We start from the raw sequence: 16,359 nt of genomic DNA, 5'->3' as shown, positions 1-16,359 counted from the left end.
TTTTCCTGAGATGACACCAAGTCCAAATTCCTGAAAAATAGTATTTTTGCTTGGGGAAAAAGTAAATACTTTGTAACTTCTCTTGTTAAGAAAAAATGTTTCAAAAAGCAGTTCTACTTGAGTAAACAGAAATATAAACACAGAAGACAAACCAATGACTTCTTACCTTGCTACCATTTTCAGGTTTAAGGTCACTCTGTTAAAAAAAGGAAAACAAATAATATTTTAAGACATATCCAAATGAATTCTCATTATATGCTTGTTTCTAACTTTGGAATATAAGACTATATTCTGGTGATAGTGAATTCCCTGGGAGACTTGAGGATCATAGAAAGATAGCCCTACTCTGAGCATATCACGGTCCCTTGTTAGCATGGTATATACAGACAGTTTTAAAAGTCCCTAATTACTACCTTTAGCAAGGAGCCTGCAAAAACAAGCAAACCACTAGTTTAGGTAGAGGTATTATTGACTGCGTCACAAAAATAAATCAACACATAAAAATAATCCACAATCAGTTCCCTTAGCTTTTTAGAGATACTACATGTGCTACCTGGCAAAGAAGCTATATCCTAACACAGTAAGACTAGACAATTTTGGAGAAAATTTAGCCTGATGGCTAGGTTGAATGAATTTCCATCTTAACAATTTTTTTTTTTTTTTTTTTGAGATGGAGTCTCGCTCTGTCACCCGGGCTGGAGTGCAGTGGTGCAATCTTGGCACACTTCAACCTCTGCCTGCCAGGTTCAAGCAATTCTCATGCCTCAGCCTCCCAAGTAGATGGAATTACAAGGGTGCACCACCACACCCGGCTAATTTTTGTATTTTTTAGTAGAGGCAGGGTTTCACCATGTTGGCCAGGCTGGTCTCGAACTCCTGACCTCAAGTGATCTGCCTGCTTTGGCCTCCCAAAGTACTGGGATGACAAGTGTGAGCCACCACGCCCGGTCAGTAATTCATTTCTTCATCCTGTTCTGCAGCTATTGAGTAGTTTTCTCTGCATAAGGGATGCTAGCGCTGATAGTTCTTACCGGATGGATATCACCAATATAGTACTGCTTTAGCATTTCTCTGGCATCAGAGGAGTGTCCTACATCTTCAAAGCTTTCACTTGCATCTACACCAGCTTGTTCCAGCAGAACCTCTTCTCCTCCAGGGTGCTACAAGGAAAATATATTTACTGAACTGAGGGTTCTCCAAAAAGCAAACCAACAAGTTACTTTTCCATACCCCTTTCTTCCTTTCTCCCTTTATTAGAAATAATAGAACAAATTGACACTGTGTGCTGCCCGGTAAGATGCAATGGGAAGAACATAGCATAACTTCTGTGATACTGTGTTCAAAAATGCATAATATGGGGATTACTGTGAGGACACCTAGGACAACCACAAATTTAGAATATTCTAGAAAATCTCTCTGGACAGGTCTGGCCTGTGATCTCTAAAGATACCACCATCATGAGAAAGTAAAAGAAAGAGTGAAGAAACTGTTCCACATTGAAGGAGGCTAGAGAGACATGACAACTGGGAACAATGTGCAATCCTAGGTTGGTTCCTTTTGCCAATATTATTAAGATAACTGCAGAAACCTGACTGAGGACTCCAGGCAAAGGGTATATGCAATTCTTCATTCTATTCTTGCAACTTTTCTGTAACTTTGAAATTGTTTCAAATTAAAAAGTTAACTTAGGCCAGGCGTGGTGGCTCATGCCTGTAATCCCAGCACTTAGGGAGGCCAAGACAGGCAGATCACTTGAGGTCAGGAGTTTGAGACCAGCCTGGCCAACTTGGTGAAACCCTGTCTGTACTAAAAATACAAAAAGTGCCAGGCATGGTGGTGGCGGGTGCCTGTAGTCCCAGCTACTCAGGAGGCCGAGGCAGGAGAATTGCTTAAACCTGGGAGGGGGAGGTTGCAGTGCGCCAAGATCAGGCACTGCACTCCAGCCTGGGCAAAAGAGCGAGACTCTGACTCAAAATAAGTGAAGAAATAGATAAGTTAACTATATAAAGTAGTGCCTCAGGAAGCAGATTCTATAACTATCAGCTATGTGACCCTGCATAAGCTATTAAGAAATTGAGATGTCTTTGGTTCCTTACTTGTAAAATGGAAATGTTAGTAAGAGTACCTATCTTGACAACTATTGTACATATTAAATGAGATAAGCATATAGAACACTTTGTACTCCAGAAGAGCATAATATAACACCATCTACGATTTTTAAATGTAGATACATATATGCATATTTATACCCATGCATAAAATATCTCTGGAAATGGTAAAAGAACCTAGTGGCTGGGAGATAGGGTAGAAGACTTCACCACATACTCTTCTGAAATTGTGTGTTTTTTTGTTTGTTTGTTTTTTGAGATGGAGTTTCGCTCTTGCTGCCCACACAAGAGGCACTGCACTCCAGCCTGGGCGACAGAGCGAGACTACGTCTCAAAATAAAATAAAATAAAATAAAATAAATAATAAATAAACTGTAAATGTTACTTCCCAGTCATAGTCACTAGCCAATGAGCTCCCTGGGGATAAGGATAACTTCTATTTTTATCTCCTAAAAGGTCTCCACCCAATGAGTGGGTCTCACATCCTAGTATTTAAGAATGCTATTTTAAAGCAAGAGTAAGGCCGGGCGCGGTGGCTCAAGCCTGTAATCCCAGCACTTTGGGAGGCCGAGACGGGCGGATCACAAGGTCAGGAGATCGAGACCATCCTAGCTACCATGGTGAAACCCCGTCTCTACTAAAAAAATACAAAAAACTAGCTGGGCGAGGTGGCGGGCGCCTGTAGTCCCAGCTACCCAGAAGGCTGAGGCAGGAGAATGGAGTAAACCCGGGAGGCGGAGCTTGCAGTGAGCTGAGATCCGGCCACTGCACTCCAGCCTGGGCGACAGAGCCAGACTCCGTCTCAAAAAAAAAAAAAAAAAGAGTAAAAGAGTAAGATAGCCACCATTCATTTGTTATTATATCTGAAACTCTCAGGTGTGTTCTTTGTTGTGGAACTAACTCATCAGTTCTGGAATTATGTCCCAATTTGTTCTATATATCTAAACTATGAATGCTATTTTTTCGTTTTGACACATCCCAACTATTGTGTTGCCTTTCAAAGTAGAATGACAACAAAGTTCTGTAGTAGATTACGACATTTCAGGGAATGACTGAATTTATGACTTGCTACACAGTTCTTTCTAGAAAGTACTTTCACTTTCATCCATATCTCGCCACTTATAAACAAGAGAAATCACAACACTTTTTAAAAACATTAAGTAAAAATTATATATTCACTGTGGTAAATCTGGAAAAAATAATAATCAACTAGACTCCTGGAACAGAAATAAGTCCAGTTAACAATCTGGTGCATAAAATTTCATTTCCTGTGTATTCTTTCAATCATTTCAGCCATTAGTCTACAATGTTCTATGGAACCCTTACTATTTTGTGTGGTAGGCAGTGATAAATAGAAGTTTTTTGTGTTCTCACAAAGTGAATTCATATAGTACATAACGTTTTATAGCCTGCTTTTTTTTTCACTGAAGCAAGTGGGGGTCAGAGCGATCAAACAAAATTCTTTGGTTTAATAACTTTCACTCTAAAATGTGATCTTAATAGAGATGGCTTAGAACAAGCAAAAAGATGTCAGGGAGCTCTTGGTTTCTGTTTAGAACTCCATAGTCTCCAGACATAGTGAAAATCAAATGGATAGAGGGCTGCCGTGGGCCACTGGCAGCCCAGCTGGAGGAGCTGAAATCAGTGCACTAGGCCCAAGGCTGTAGCAGGGTCCTGGCCAGTCTTAGGCCAAGATAATACCCAGGCTGAGGGAGCACGAGAAGGCCTCGAGGAGAACTCAAAGAGCCCCAGCACCCCAGGAGAAGCCAGACCAGCTCTCAGTGAAGGAGCTACTGTTCAACTCCAGCATCAGCCACTAGATGGTCCTGCCCATATTTATCATCTCCTTCTTCTCAGACATGATCTGCCACTACATGTTCACCCTGGTACAGAGCGACAAGAAGCTCACCCAAGAGCAAGTTGCTGAACAGTTAAGTCCTAATTTGAAGCAGAGCCTTCAGTGAAAATGGAAATTACATTCCCAAAAAGTCTTTTCTTGACATGAGAATATTACATCGACAACCCAGAGGATAAAAATATCACCACTTCCTCCCACTATGCTCTCAGGCATGATGAAAGGAAATATAACAAATGTCATCCCTATGATTCTGACTTGTGAATGGGTCAACATGACATACTCAGGCATTGTTGCAACCAAGGTCCTATTTCCACTGACCCTCTGTTTTCTGTTGTTGTTTGTTTGTTTGTTTGTTTTGAGATGGAGTCTTGCTCTGTCGCCCAGGCTGGAATGCAATGGCACCATCTCGGCTCACTGCAACCTCCGCCTCCCAAGTTCAAGCAATTCTCCTGCCTCAGCCTCCCAAGTTGCTGGGATTACAGGTGCCTGCCATCATGCCCGGCTAATTTTTGTGTTTTTAGTAGAGACAGGGTTTCACAGCGTTCGCCAGGCTGGTCTCAAACTCCTGACCTCAGGTGATCCACCCGCCTCAGCCTCCTAAAGTGCTGGGATTACATGCGTGAGACAGTGAGCCCAGCCGACCCTCTGGTCCTATCCTGCAGCAAGTTATCAAACTACTCACATTAGATCCACCCTGAATGAGCTCTGTATCCTGGTATTTCCTCAACGTATTTGGGGTTCAGAGAATTTACTGTGATTCTGGGCCAAGATAATGGCAATTGACCAATAAGAAATGAGGCAGGAACAGATAACCAGAGCAGCCATGGCCATGCCCACAGACACCAGCAAAGCTTCCAAGACAAAGTAGAAAGTTTTGGAGCTGATGCATTACCAGTGGACACCAGATGATGTCAAAGAGCTCATGGGCAAAGACCTTCACTTTGAAGGAAGTCCAAAAAGGAGTTACAAGACCAAGTGCCATGGCTCACGCCTGTAATCCCAGCACTTTGGGAGGCTGAAGAGGACGGATCACTTGAGGCCACGAGTCTGAGACCAGTCCAGCCAACGTGGTGAAACCCTGTCTCTACTAAAAGTACAAAAATTAGCTGGGCATGCTGGCACTCGCCTGTAATCTCAACTATTCCGGAAAACCACTTGAACCCAGGAGGTGAAGGTTGCAGTGAGCCATGATCGTGCCACTGCACTCTAGCCTGGGCAACAGAGTAAAGCTCTGTCACAAAATAAATAAATAAATAAATAAATAAATAAATAAAGAGTTACAAACCTCTATTTTTTGAAGACAAAGCAGTAAAGATTAACTCTGCCACAACTTGGAGTAGCCCTTAACCTGCTAACTTGTGTTTGAGCTAGAGCCTCTCAGAATTAAAAAAAAGAAAAAAAAAAAAAAAGGATCACTAGGCACAGTGGCTCACACCTGTAATCCCAACACTTTGGGAGGCCAAGGCGGGATGATTGCTTGAGGCCAGGAATTCAAGACCAACCTGGGCAACCAAGCAAGACCCCGTTCTCCACAAAAAAAAATTTAAAAATTAAAAAATCATCCAGGCATGGTGGCCTGTAGTCCTGGCTACTCAGGAAGCTGAATTAGGAGGATCGCCCAGGAGCCAAGGAATTCAAGGCTGTGGCGCCACTGCACTGCAGCCTGGGCAGCAGAGCGAGACCCTGTGTCTAAAAAAATTAAAAATACAATACATAAATATTAAAAAATAAAACATAATAATTTAAAAAGAAAGACATATGAGCCTCTCAGCATACAGCAAGGATCATTCTTATCTGAGCTAGGTTTCCCTTTATGCCTGAAACTAGAAAAAATGAAGGGCGTGTGCTGGATGATTTACAGGCAAAGAGCCATTTTAAAAATGTTTTACATTTTCCTTCTGGTGACTCTAGAAATGAAAGGCAGAGAAAGGGGAAAACTTAAGCTAGCCAAAATATAAACGTTTACCAAAAATTCAACCTTTGAAAAAGCATTATTATTTTCTGAAAGATTTCATGTAAACAAAAAAAAAAAGGGCCGGGCACGGTGGCTCATGCCTGTAATCCCAGCATGTTAGGAGACCGAGGCGGGCGGATCACGAGGTCAGGAGATCGAGACCATCTGGCTAACACAGTGAAACCCTGTCGCTACTAAAAATATAAAATATTAGCTGGGCGTGGTGGCGGGCACCTGTAGTCCCAGCTACTCAGGAGGCTGAGGCAGAAGAATGGCAAGAACCCAGGAGGTGGAACTTGCAGTGAGCCGAGTCTGCGCCACTGCACTCCGGCCTGGACAACAGAACAAGACTCTCTCTCAAAAAAAAAAAAAAAAAAGGCCGGGCGCGGTGGCTCAAGCCTGTAATCCCAGCACTTTGGGAGGCCGAGACGGGCGGATCACGAGGTCAGGAGATCGAGACCATCCTGGCTAAAACGGTGAAACCCCGTCTCTACTAAAAAATACAAAAAACTAGCCGGGCAAGGTGGCGGACGCCTGTAGTCCCAGCTACTCGGGAGGCTGAGGCAGGAGAACGGCGTAAACCCGGGAGGCGGAGCTTGCAGTGAGCTGAGATCGGGCCACTGCACTCCAGCCTGGGTGACAGAGCGAGACTCCGTCTCAAAAAAAAAAAAAAAAAAAAAAAAGAAAGAAAAGGCATTATTAATTATAACTAATTATTATATACAGTCTGACTTTTAATCACAGTAAGCTCCTATTCTCTTGGGATCCAAGCACCCTGCATTTTTTTTTTTTTTGAGACGGAGTCTGGCTCTGTCGCCCAGTCCGGAGTGCAGTGGCCGGATCTCAGGTCACTGCAAGCTCCGCCTCCCAGGTTCACGTCATTCTCCTGCCTCAGCCTCCCGAGTAGCTGGGATCATAGGCGCCCGCCACCTCGCCCGGCTAGTTTTTTTTTTTTTTTTGTATTTTTTAGTAGAGACGGGGTTTCACCGTGTTTGCCAGAGTGGTCTCAATCTCCTGACCTCGTGATCCACCCGTCTCGGCCTCCCAAAGTGCTGGGATTACAGGCTTGAGCCACCGCGCCCGGCCAACACCCTGCATTTTTATATTTAATTGTGTTAGTATTTTTATAACTTTCTTTACAAAAGTAATAATTTTCATTATCAAAAATTTCGAAACTATAGATAAGCAAAATGAATCTCCCTGTATTGTTCATTTTGAGCCTACAGGATGACATGAAGAGCAAATATGTGAAAACTTCATTCACACAAACTCTTTTCAGACAGATTATCCAGAGCCAGGAGACGCAGCAAACCTTCTCTATATATTAATACTATCCAGGGAAAATTAGTGACCCTGACATACTGCTAGATCTATTTCCTAGAACTTTCAGGACCATCAAAGACAGGTTAAGTAATGGGAAGTTCTTGATCTAGAGTTGAGAATATTATCAAACTCACTGAAAAAAATGAGTTTCTATACAGTATATGTCCAGTCAGTTGAACTAAAAACCCCAAATATTCTAGATAAGAGTTTACGTAACTTTTTAAGAAGGCAGAGAGATCAACTGCTGGCAGACATGTAGGTGGGGGTTGCACAGGAATTTTTCTGTCTGGAATAAATGTCCAGGGAAGTGGCAGGGTACCATTTCTGTATCAACAGGTAGATGAAATTTGTATAATGAGCACTGTAATCAAGAAAGAAGTGACTCTTGACTACAAATTAAACCACCTCGCTTTCTCTTTAAGAAACAAATCAAAGAGAAGTAAGGCTGGTCGTGGTGGCTCATGCCTGTAATCCCAGCACTTTGGGAGGCCGAGGCGGGCGGATCACAAGGTCAGGAGATCAAGACCATCCTGGCCAACATGGTGAAACCCTATCTCTACTAAAAACACACAAAATTAGCTGTACATAGTGGCATGTGCCTGTAGTCCCAGCTACTCAGGAGGCTGAGGCAGGAGAATCACTTGAACCCAGGAGGTGGAGGTTGCAGTGAGCCGAGATAGTGCCACTGTACCCCAGCCTGGATAACAGAACAAGACTCCATCTCAAAAAAAAAAAAAAGAGAAGTAAAACTGGGAAATCAGAGTATCTGTGGACTGTATTAATGTCAATATCCTGGTTGTGATATAGTACTAAAGTCTTGCAAAATGTTACAAATGGGAGAAGAGTACAAAGGATCTCTATCATTTCTTACAACTACATATGAATTTACAATTATCTCAATAAAAATTTCCATTAAAAAAGAAATCAAATGAAGGCCAGGCACGGCGGCTCATGCCTGTAATCCCAGCACTTTGGGAGATCAAAGTGGGAGGATCGCTTGAGCCTGGGAGTTCATGACCATCCTGGACAAGTGAGACGCTATCTCTTTTAAAAAAATAAATAAAAAATCAAATGAGATCCCCTAAATATATACTGAAATGTGTAACAGACATATGTATTTACACACACACACACACACCACACACACACACACACAACACACAGGCCATAGCTGCATTATTCATTACAGTCCCAAACTGGAAACAGCCCAAACGTCTATAGCAGACTATATATAAATTGAGATATAATCATACAATGGAATCCTAATCTGCAATGAAGAAGAATGAACCACTGCCACATACACAACACATGAGAATGCAATATGTTGAACTGAAGAAACTAGACACAAAAGAATATACACTGTGAAATTTCCATTTATAAAAAGTTCAAACACAGGCAAAATGAATCTATGCTGTTATGGTAATACAGTGGGTACCTCTGGGGATGAGGAAGAACCAGATGGTGGTTATACAAGTGTGCTCACTTACTACAGTGACATCTTATGGCTAAATCTCAAAAATATAGGCAGTATGTAAAGTAGTCAAATTCATAGAAACACAAAGTAGAATGTGACTGCCAGGCGCTGGGGAAAGGAAAAAAAGGGAATTTGTTTAATGAGTATAGTCTCATTTTTGCAAGATGTAAAAGTTCTGAAGAACCCTGATTCACAACAATATTCAATATTCAAAATTTAAAACAATTGAATTGTACACTTAAAAATGTTTAAGATAGGCCAGGTGCAGTGGCTCAGGCCTATAATCCCAGGACTTTGGGAGGCTGAGGCAGGAGGATCAGTAGAGGCCAGGGGTTGAAGACCAGCCTGGGCAACACAGCAAGACCCACATCTATATTAAAAATAAAGAAAAAAAATTGGCCAGGTGCGGTGGTGCACACCTGTAGTCCCAGCTACTTGGCAGGCTGAGGCAGAAAGACTGCTTGAGTCCAGGAGTTCAGGGCTGCAATGAGCTATGATCACACCACTGCACACGAGCCTGAGTGACAGACCAAGACCCTGTCTTTAAAACAAACAAATGTTTAAGATGGTAGATTTCGGCTCACACCTGTAATCCCAGCACTTGGGGAGGCTGAGGCAGGTAGATCACCTGAGGTTGGGAGTTTGAGACCAGCCTGGCCAACATGGCGAAACCTCATCTCTACTGAAAATACAAAAATCAGCTTGGTGTAATGGCCCGCACCTATAATTCCAGCTACTCAAGAGGCTGAGGCAGGAAAATCACTTGAACCCAGGAGGCGGAGGTTACAGTGAGCAGAGATCACGCCACTGCACTCCAGCCTGGGTGACAGAGACTGTCTCAAAAAAACAAAAACAAGGCCGGGCGCGGTGGCTCAAGCCTGTAATCCCAGCACTTTGGGAGGCCGAGACGGGCAGATCACGAGGTCAGGAGATCGAGACCATCCTGGCTAACATCGTGAAACCCCGTCTCTACTAAAAAATACAAAAAACTAGCTGGGCGAGGTGGCAGGCGCCTGTAGTCCCAGCTACTCGAGAGGCTGAGGCAGGAGAATGGCATAAACCCAGGAGGCAGAGCTTGCAGTGAGCTGAAATCCGGCCACAGCACTCCAGCCAGGGCAACAGAGCGAGACTCCATCTCAAAAACAAAACAAAACAAAAAGATGGTAGATGTCATGCTGTTTTTACCATAATATAAACTTTTAAGTAAAATACAATTAAAAAAAGAAATAGGCTGGGCGCAGTGGCTCACGACTGTAATCCCAGCACTTTGGGAAGCCAAGGCAAGCGGATCATGAGGTCAGGAGTTCCAGACCATCCTGGCCAACACAGTGACCCCATCTCTACCAAACCCCATCTCTACCAAAAATATCAAAATTAGCTAGGTGTAGTGGCGGGCACCTGTAGTCCCAGCTCTTCAGGAGGCTGAGGCAGAAGAATCGCTTGAACCCAGGAGGTGGAGGTTGCAGTGAGCCGAGATCGAGCTCTCAGTTGATTTTTCACAAGGATGCCAAGTCCATTCAGTGGAGGAAAGAACAGTCTTTTCAACAAATGATGCTGGGAAACTGGATTTCCACATGCAAAGGAAAGAAGTTGAACCCCTACCCCCCACCACATTACAAAAATTAACTCAAAATGGATCAACAACCTAAATATAAAAGCTAAAATCATAAAACTCTCAGAGAAAACATAAGGGTAAATGTTCATGACCTTGAGATTGGCAATGGATTCTTAGATATGATACCAAAAGCATAGGCAACAACAACAAAAAACAGATAAATTGGACTCCATCAAAATAAAAACTTTTGAGCATCAAAGGACATCAAGAGTAAAAAGACAATCTACAGAATGTGAGAAAATATTTACGAATCATATATCTGATCAAGAATTAATATCCAGAATATATAAAGAACTGTAACCTAACAACAAAGACACTCCAATTTAAAAGTCCCAGCTACTCGGGAGGCTGAGGCAGCAGAATGGCGTGAACGCGGGAGGCGGAGCTTGTAGTGAGCCGAGATCGTGCCACTGCACTCCAGCCTGGGCGACAGAGCGAGACTCCGTATCAAAAAGAAAAAAAGGGCAGAGAAAGAGCTCTCTCGCTCTCTCTACTTCTTCTCACATCCAAATTTTTAAAAAGGCAAAGAATTCTAGTAGACATTCTTCCAAAGAAAATATACAAATGACCAATAAGATGAAAAGATGTGTAATATCAGCAATCATTAAGGAAATGAATTCTGTCAGAAAGGGATTCCCCAAACCAAAAAAAAGAAATGAAAATCAAACCATAACGAGACACCACTTTACACCTGCTAGGATGACTACAATTAAAAAAAAAAAAATCAAAAAATGGGTTCTTTGTATATTGCTGGTGGGAATATAAAATAGTGCAGCTACTGTGGGAAATAGTTTGGAGGTTCCTCAAAAAGCCAAACATAGAATTTCCATATGATCCAACAATTCCACTCTTAGATATGTCCAAATGAATTAAAAACAGATTCACACAGATACTTGTACACCAATGTTCACTGCAGCATTGTTCACAAAAGCCAAATGGTGGACAACCCATGCCTATAAACAGATGAATAGATACACAAAATGTGGTATATACATAAAGTATTATTCAGCCTTAAAAATGAATGAAATGGCTCAAGCCTGTAATCCCAGCACTTTGGGAGGCCGAGACGGGCGGATCACGAGTTCAGGAGATCGAGACCATCCTGGCTAACACGGTGAAACCCTGTCTCTACTAAAAACTATAAAAAAAAATTGCCGGGCGACGTGGCGGCGCCTGTAGTCCCAGCTACCCGGGAGGCTGAGGCAGGAGAATGGCGTGAACCCGGGAGGCGGAGCTTGCAGTGAGCTGAGATCCGGCCACAGCACTCCAGCCTGGGTGACAGAGCGAGACTCCGCCTCAAAAAAAAAAAAAAAAAAAAAATGAATGAAATGGGCCGGGTGCGGTGGCTCAAGCCTGTAATCCCAGCACTTTGGGAGGCCGAGACAGGCGGATCACGAGGTCAGGAGGTCGAGACCATCCCGGCTAACACGGTGAAACCCCGTTTCTACTAAAAAATACGAAAAATTAGCCGGGCGAGATGGCGGGCGCCTGTAGTCCCAGTTACTCGGGAGGCTGAGGCAGGAGAATGGCGTGAACCCGGGAGGCGGAGCTTGCAGTGAGCCGAGATCCGGCCACTGCACTCCAGCCTGAGTGACAGAGGGAGACTCCATCTCAAAAAAAAAAAAAAAAAAAAAAAAAAAAAATGAAATTCTGATACATACTACAACATGAATGAACCCTGAAGACATTATGCTAAGTAAAATAAGCCAGATACAACAGGACAAATAGTGTTGATTCCATTTATATCCTAGAGTAGTCAAATTGATAGAAACAAAAACTAGAATTGTGATTACCAAAGGCTGGGAAGAGGGGGAAAGAGGGACTTATAGGTACAGAGTTTCAGTTTGGAGTAATGAAAAATTCTGGAGATAGGTGGTAGTGATGATTGCACAGCAATGTGAATGTACTTAATGCCACTGAACTGTACACTTAACAATAAAATGGTAAATTTTATGTTATATATATTTTACAAATAAAAATAAAACAAAACACATTATGCTAAGTGAAAGAAGCCAAATACAAAATGACAAATATTATATGATTCCATTTATATGGGGTACCTAGAAAAGGCAAATTCAATAGAGACAGAAAGTAGATTAGGCATTAGCTTGAGTTTGGGGAGAGGCATACGGAGTTATGGCTTAATGGTTAGAGTTTCTGTTTGGGATGGTAATGAAAAAATTTTGGAAATAGATGGTGGTGATGACTGCAAAACAGTGTAAACATAATTAACGCCACTGAATTATACAATTAAAAATGGTTAAAATGGCAAATTTTGTTATCTATATTTCACCACAACAAAAGAAAGAGTAAAGTTAGGTTTATATATCTATAATTAATATAAACTAAAAATGTGCTTTTGTCTGAATCGTAACAAAACAAGACAGAAGTATATGGGAGGTTATGCTCAGTAGTCTAGATGAACTGTCTATACTATTCAAATCCACTAGACACTCAAAAATTCCTCCCTACTTTTTATTAAGTAAACCTAGTAAGACAGTAGGTATTTCCCATTTTCTTCTAGGATTTGCTTTGTATTTAAATCTCGTGTGAACTTGCAAAAAACATTCTTCCAACCTGAATAGCCTTGTACTTTAACACTAATGGACTCTGTGTCTACTTAATATTATGTACGCAGTTACACAATACTAGAAATGAAATGTTTCAAATAAACTATACTGCTGCCAAGATTATAAACCGCCAAAAGAGACAAAACAATGATTGTGATCTATTCATTTCTATCTAAGTCAAGCAATAATAATCAAGTGAAATACTTTACAGCTACAAAGGAAATTTTGCAATGTCCTCTTGTGAAAAATTTTATCCAGTTCAACTGTCCAAAGAATATGTGATAGGAATAGGGGAAATCTATTGACTTTTCCTTAAGTTCATTTACTTTACTAAGTACTATTGGAACGCAGACAGAAAATCTGTTTCAACAGAGAAAGAGGACAAATTCCTTACGGAAAATAATACTTCCAGATTACTAATTCTATGGAAATAGGGGACTGCCGGGCAGAAAAGAGGAGAATGTGAAGAATGGCAGCTACAGAATAAAAATCTTGTTGGAAAAAAAATTACACAAATTCTCTGTGGGTGGAAATTCCATAGTGATGTAATAAAAATATAACAATGGAGATATACTAGAGACCACCTGACTTGGAAAATTAAATCTAGAAACATTAAGATTGAGGAAGTGCAAAATTAGGCCTGGTGATGAAAAGGGGGTTCCTCTAGCTAAACACGTTACCTCATCAAAATAAAACATGGAGGTTAAAATTTTGGAGAGGACAAAAACTACTTCCTAAAAAACAGTCTGCAGGGCAGAGAAAACAGACCTGGGGGGTGAACAGGAGGAAATGGTGCAGGTCTATAGGTATTTGCATTTGGGTTAGAATGAGCCTGATAAGAAAAGGCTGTCACCTAAGAGAGGCAAACCAGCTGGCTGCCAGGAATGGTGTAACCTTGGCAGGGTCTGAAGTGCAGGTCTGCAGATCCAAACATAACTTGACATCCTTATCCCCACAAGATGGGGTCCCACTGCACTGATTCTCACAACGCCATAGGTTCCTTCATGGTATTTATGTATCACAATTGTAATTATTTATTTAATATCTTTCTTCTCCATCAGACTAGATAAACTCCATTGGGAACAGAGACCACATCTGTCCCATTCATGGCTGTTTTAGAACACAGTCTGGTGCCTGGAACATAATGGGAGCTAGGGAGTGAGCACACACACAGCTCACAAATGCGAACACACACTTTTGTGTTCTAGGATTTGCTTTGTACTTTAACACTGTTAAAGTGCATGCCATGCCCCTGGGCAAAATGAATACATAAATGAAAGTGGATTCCTTGATCAGGTCACCTCACCTGGGCAGTGGTAGAGGTTAAATTCTGCCTCCTCGGCCAAGCGTGGTGGCTCATGCCTATACTCCCAGCACTATGGGAGGCCAAGGCGGGAAGATCACGAGGTCAGGAGATCGAGACCATCCTGGCTAACACGGTGAAACCCTGTCTCTACTAAAAATACAAAAAACTAGCCGGGCGTGGTGGCGGGCGCCTGTAGTCCCAGCTACTCGGGAGGCTGAGGCAGGAGAATGGCCGTGCACCCGGGAGGCGGAGCTTGCAGTGAGCCGAGATCGCGCCACTGCACTCTAGCCTGGGCGACAGAGCAAGACTCCGTCTCAAAAAATAAATAAATAAATAAGTAAATAAAAATAAATAAATTCTGCCTCATCTTATTTCTCACCTTCCCAGAACTAACCACTTGGAACCACTCTCGGCAGAGAGTATTCTTTCTATAAAATTATAATATGAGGCCGGGCACAGTGGCTCACTCTTGTAATCTCAGCATTGAGAGGCTGAGCTGGGAAGATCACCTGAGGTCAGGAGTTTGAGACCAGCCTGACCAACATGGTGAAACCCTGTCTCTGTTAAAAACACAAAAAATTAGCCAGGCGTGGTGGCGGGTACCTGCAATCCCAGCTACTTGGAAGGCCGAGGAAGGAGAATTGCTTGAACCCGGGAGGCAGAGGTTGTAAAGAGACCGTGCCAGTGCACTCCAGCCTGGGAGACACAGTGAGACTCCATCTCAAAAATAAATGAATTAATTAATTTAATTATAATGTTAATTCCACTGGCCAGGCAACAATCAACTTTCTTTTGACCAGCCTTGGAGAAATCCAGTAGGAATTATTAGTCAAACTCCAAAGCTTTCAAGAAATACCCTAGGATTGTACCAAATAGAGCCTGCATTCTCAGCAGTCTTAAGGCAAGGCCACTCTATACCTCACACAACAATTGCTTGGGCACAGATCTTCCCTGCAAATCCAAGTCATCTAATTTATCTTTCAATCCTTCAAAGCACTTGCCACTTGGTACTCAAAAGATGCTGCAGGAAACAATGCAATTTTGTATTAAATGCAATTTTGTATTAAAAACAAAATAATCACTAACACTTACTGAGCTCTTTAAGCCAGGTAATATGCCATAGTAAATCTATATATGCATTATTTAAATTACTTGTTACAACCACAACTACCCTGTGAAGTATGTGCTATTATCTCCACTTTACAGAGGGAAAAGGGCCTTTAGAGAGCCCTTTACAAAGTTCCACAACTATTAAGTGGTAAAGTAGAAAGCTCAACCAGACACTTGGACCCCAAAGCTAACACCTAGCCACTAAAAAAAATGCTTTCAAGTCAAAAACAACAAACAACCCAATTTTAAAAAGGGCAAGACCAAACAGATATTTCATAAAAAGGCATATATAAATGGCCAATAAGCCCATGGAAAGATACAACATCATTAGTCATCAGGAAAATGCAAGTTAAAACCACAATTATATACCATTACACACCCATTACAATGGCTTTTTTTTTTTTTTTGAGACGAAGTCTTGCTCTGTCGCCCAAGCTGGAGTGCAGTGGCACGATCTCGGCTCACTGCAACCTCCACCTCCCAGGTTCAAGCGATTCTCCTGCCTCAGCCTCCCAAGTAGCTGGGACTACAGGCATGCGCCACCACACGTGGCTAACTTTGTATTTTTAGAAGAGATGGGGTTTCACTACGTTAGCCAGGCTGGTCTCAATCTCCTGACCTCGTGATCTGTCTACCTCGGCCTCCCAAAGGGCTGGGATTACAGGCATGAGCCACAGTGCCTGGCCCACCACACACCCATTAGAATGGCTAAAAGTAAAAGAACTGACAAATACAATGTGTCAATGAAGATGTGAAGAAACTGGAAAACCTACATTGTGGTGGGAGTATAAAATGATATAAACACTTTGGGAAATGCTCTGGCAGTTGCTTAAAAAGTTAAACAGACACATAATCTAGTAATCTCACTCCTAGCAATTCTACTACTAGGTATTTGCCCAGGAGGAATAAAATCATACGGCCACACAAAGATTTGTACATGACAGTTCCTAGCAGTTTTATTCATAATAGCCCCAAACTGGAGACAACGAAATGTCAATCAACAGGTGAATGGATAAACAAATTTTGGCATGTTCACACAAT

General features: G+C 42.1%; 1 protein-coding gene across 1 annotated transcript in view; it reads right to left on the bottom strand.

The window, feature by feature from the left end:
• LOC117087974 (cytochrome b5 type B) overlaps nt 1-16,359 on the bottom strand; it is a 43,558-nt gene that overhangs the window by 17,452 nt on the left and 9,747 nt on the right. The window contains exons 2-3 of the mRNA XM_033218829.1: nt 1,032-1,160; nt 167-196 (exon numbers count right to left, since the gene is read on the bottom strand). Of these exons, the coding sequence (XP_033074720.1) occupies nt 167-196; nt 1,032-1,160 (159 nt within the window). The remainder of the gene's footprint in view (nt 1-166; nt 197-1,031; nt 1,161-16,359) is intronic.

The sequence above is a fragment of the Trachypithecus francoisi genome, unplaced genomic scaffold (assembly GCF_009764315.1).
Source record: "Trachypithecus francoisi isolate TF-2019V2 unplaced genomic scaffold, Tfra_2.0 Lachesis_group10, whole genome shotgun sequence".
Classification (NCBI taxonomy): domain Eukaryota; kingdom Metazoa; phylum Chordata; class Mammalia; order Primates; family Cercopithecidae; genus Trachypithecus; species Trachypithecus francoisi.
This window is presented reverse-complemented; position numbering and strand designations above follow the sequence as displayed.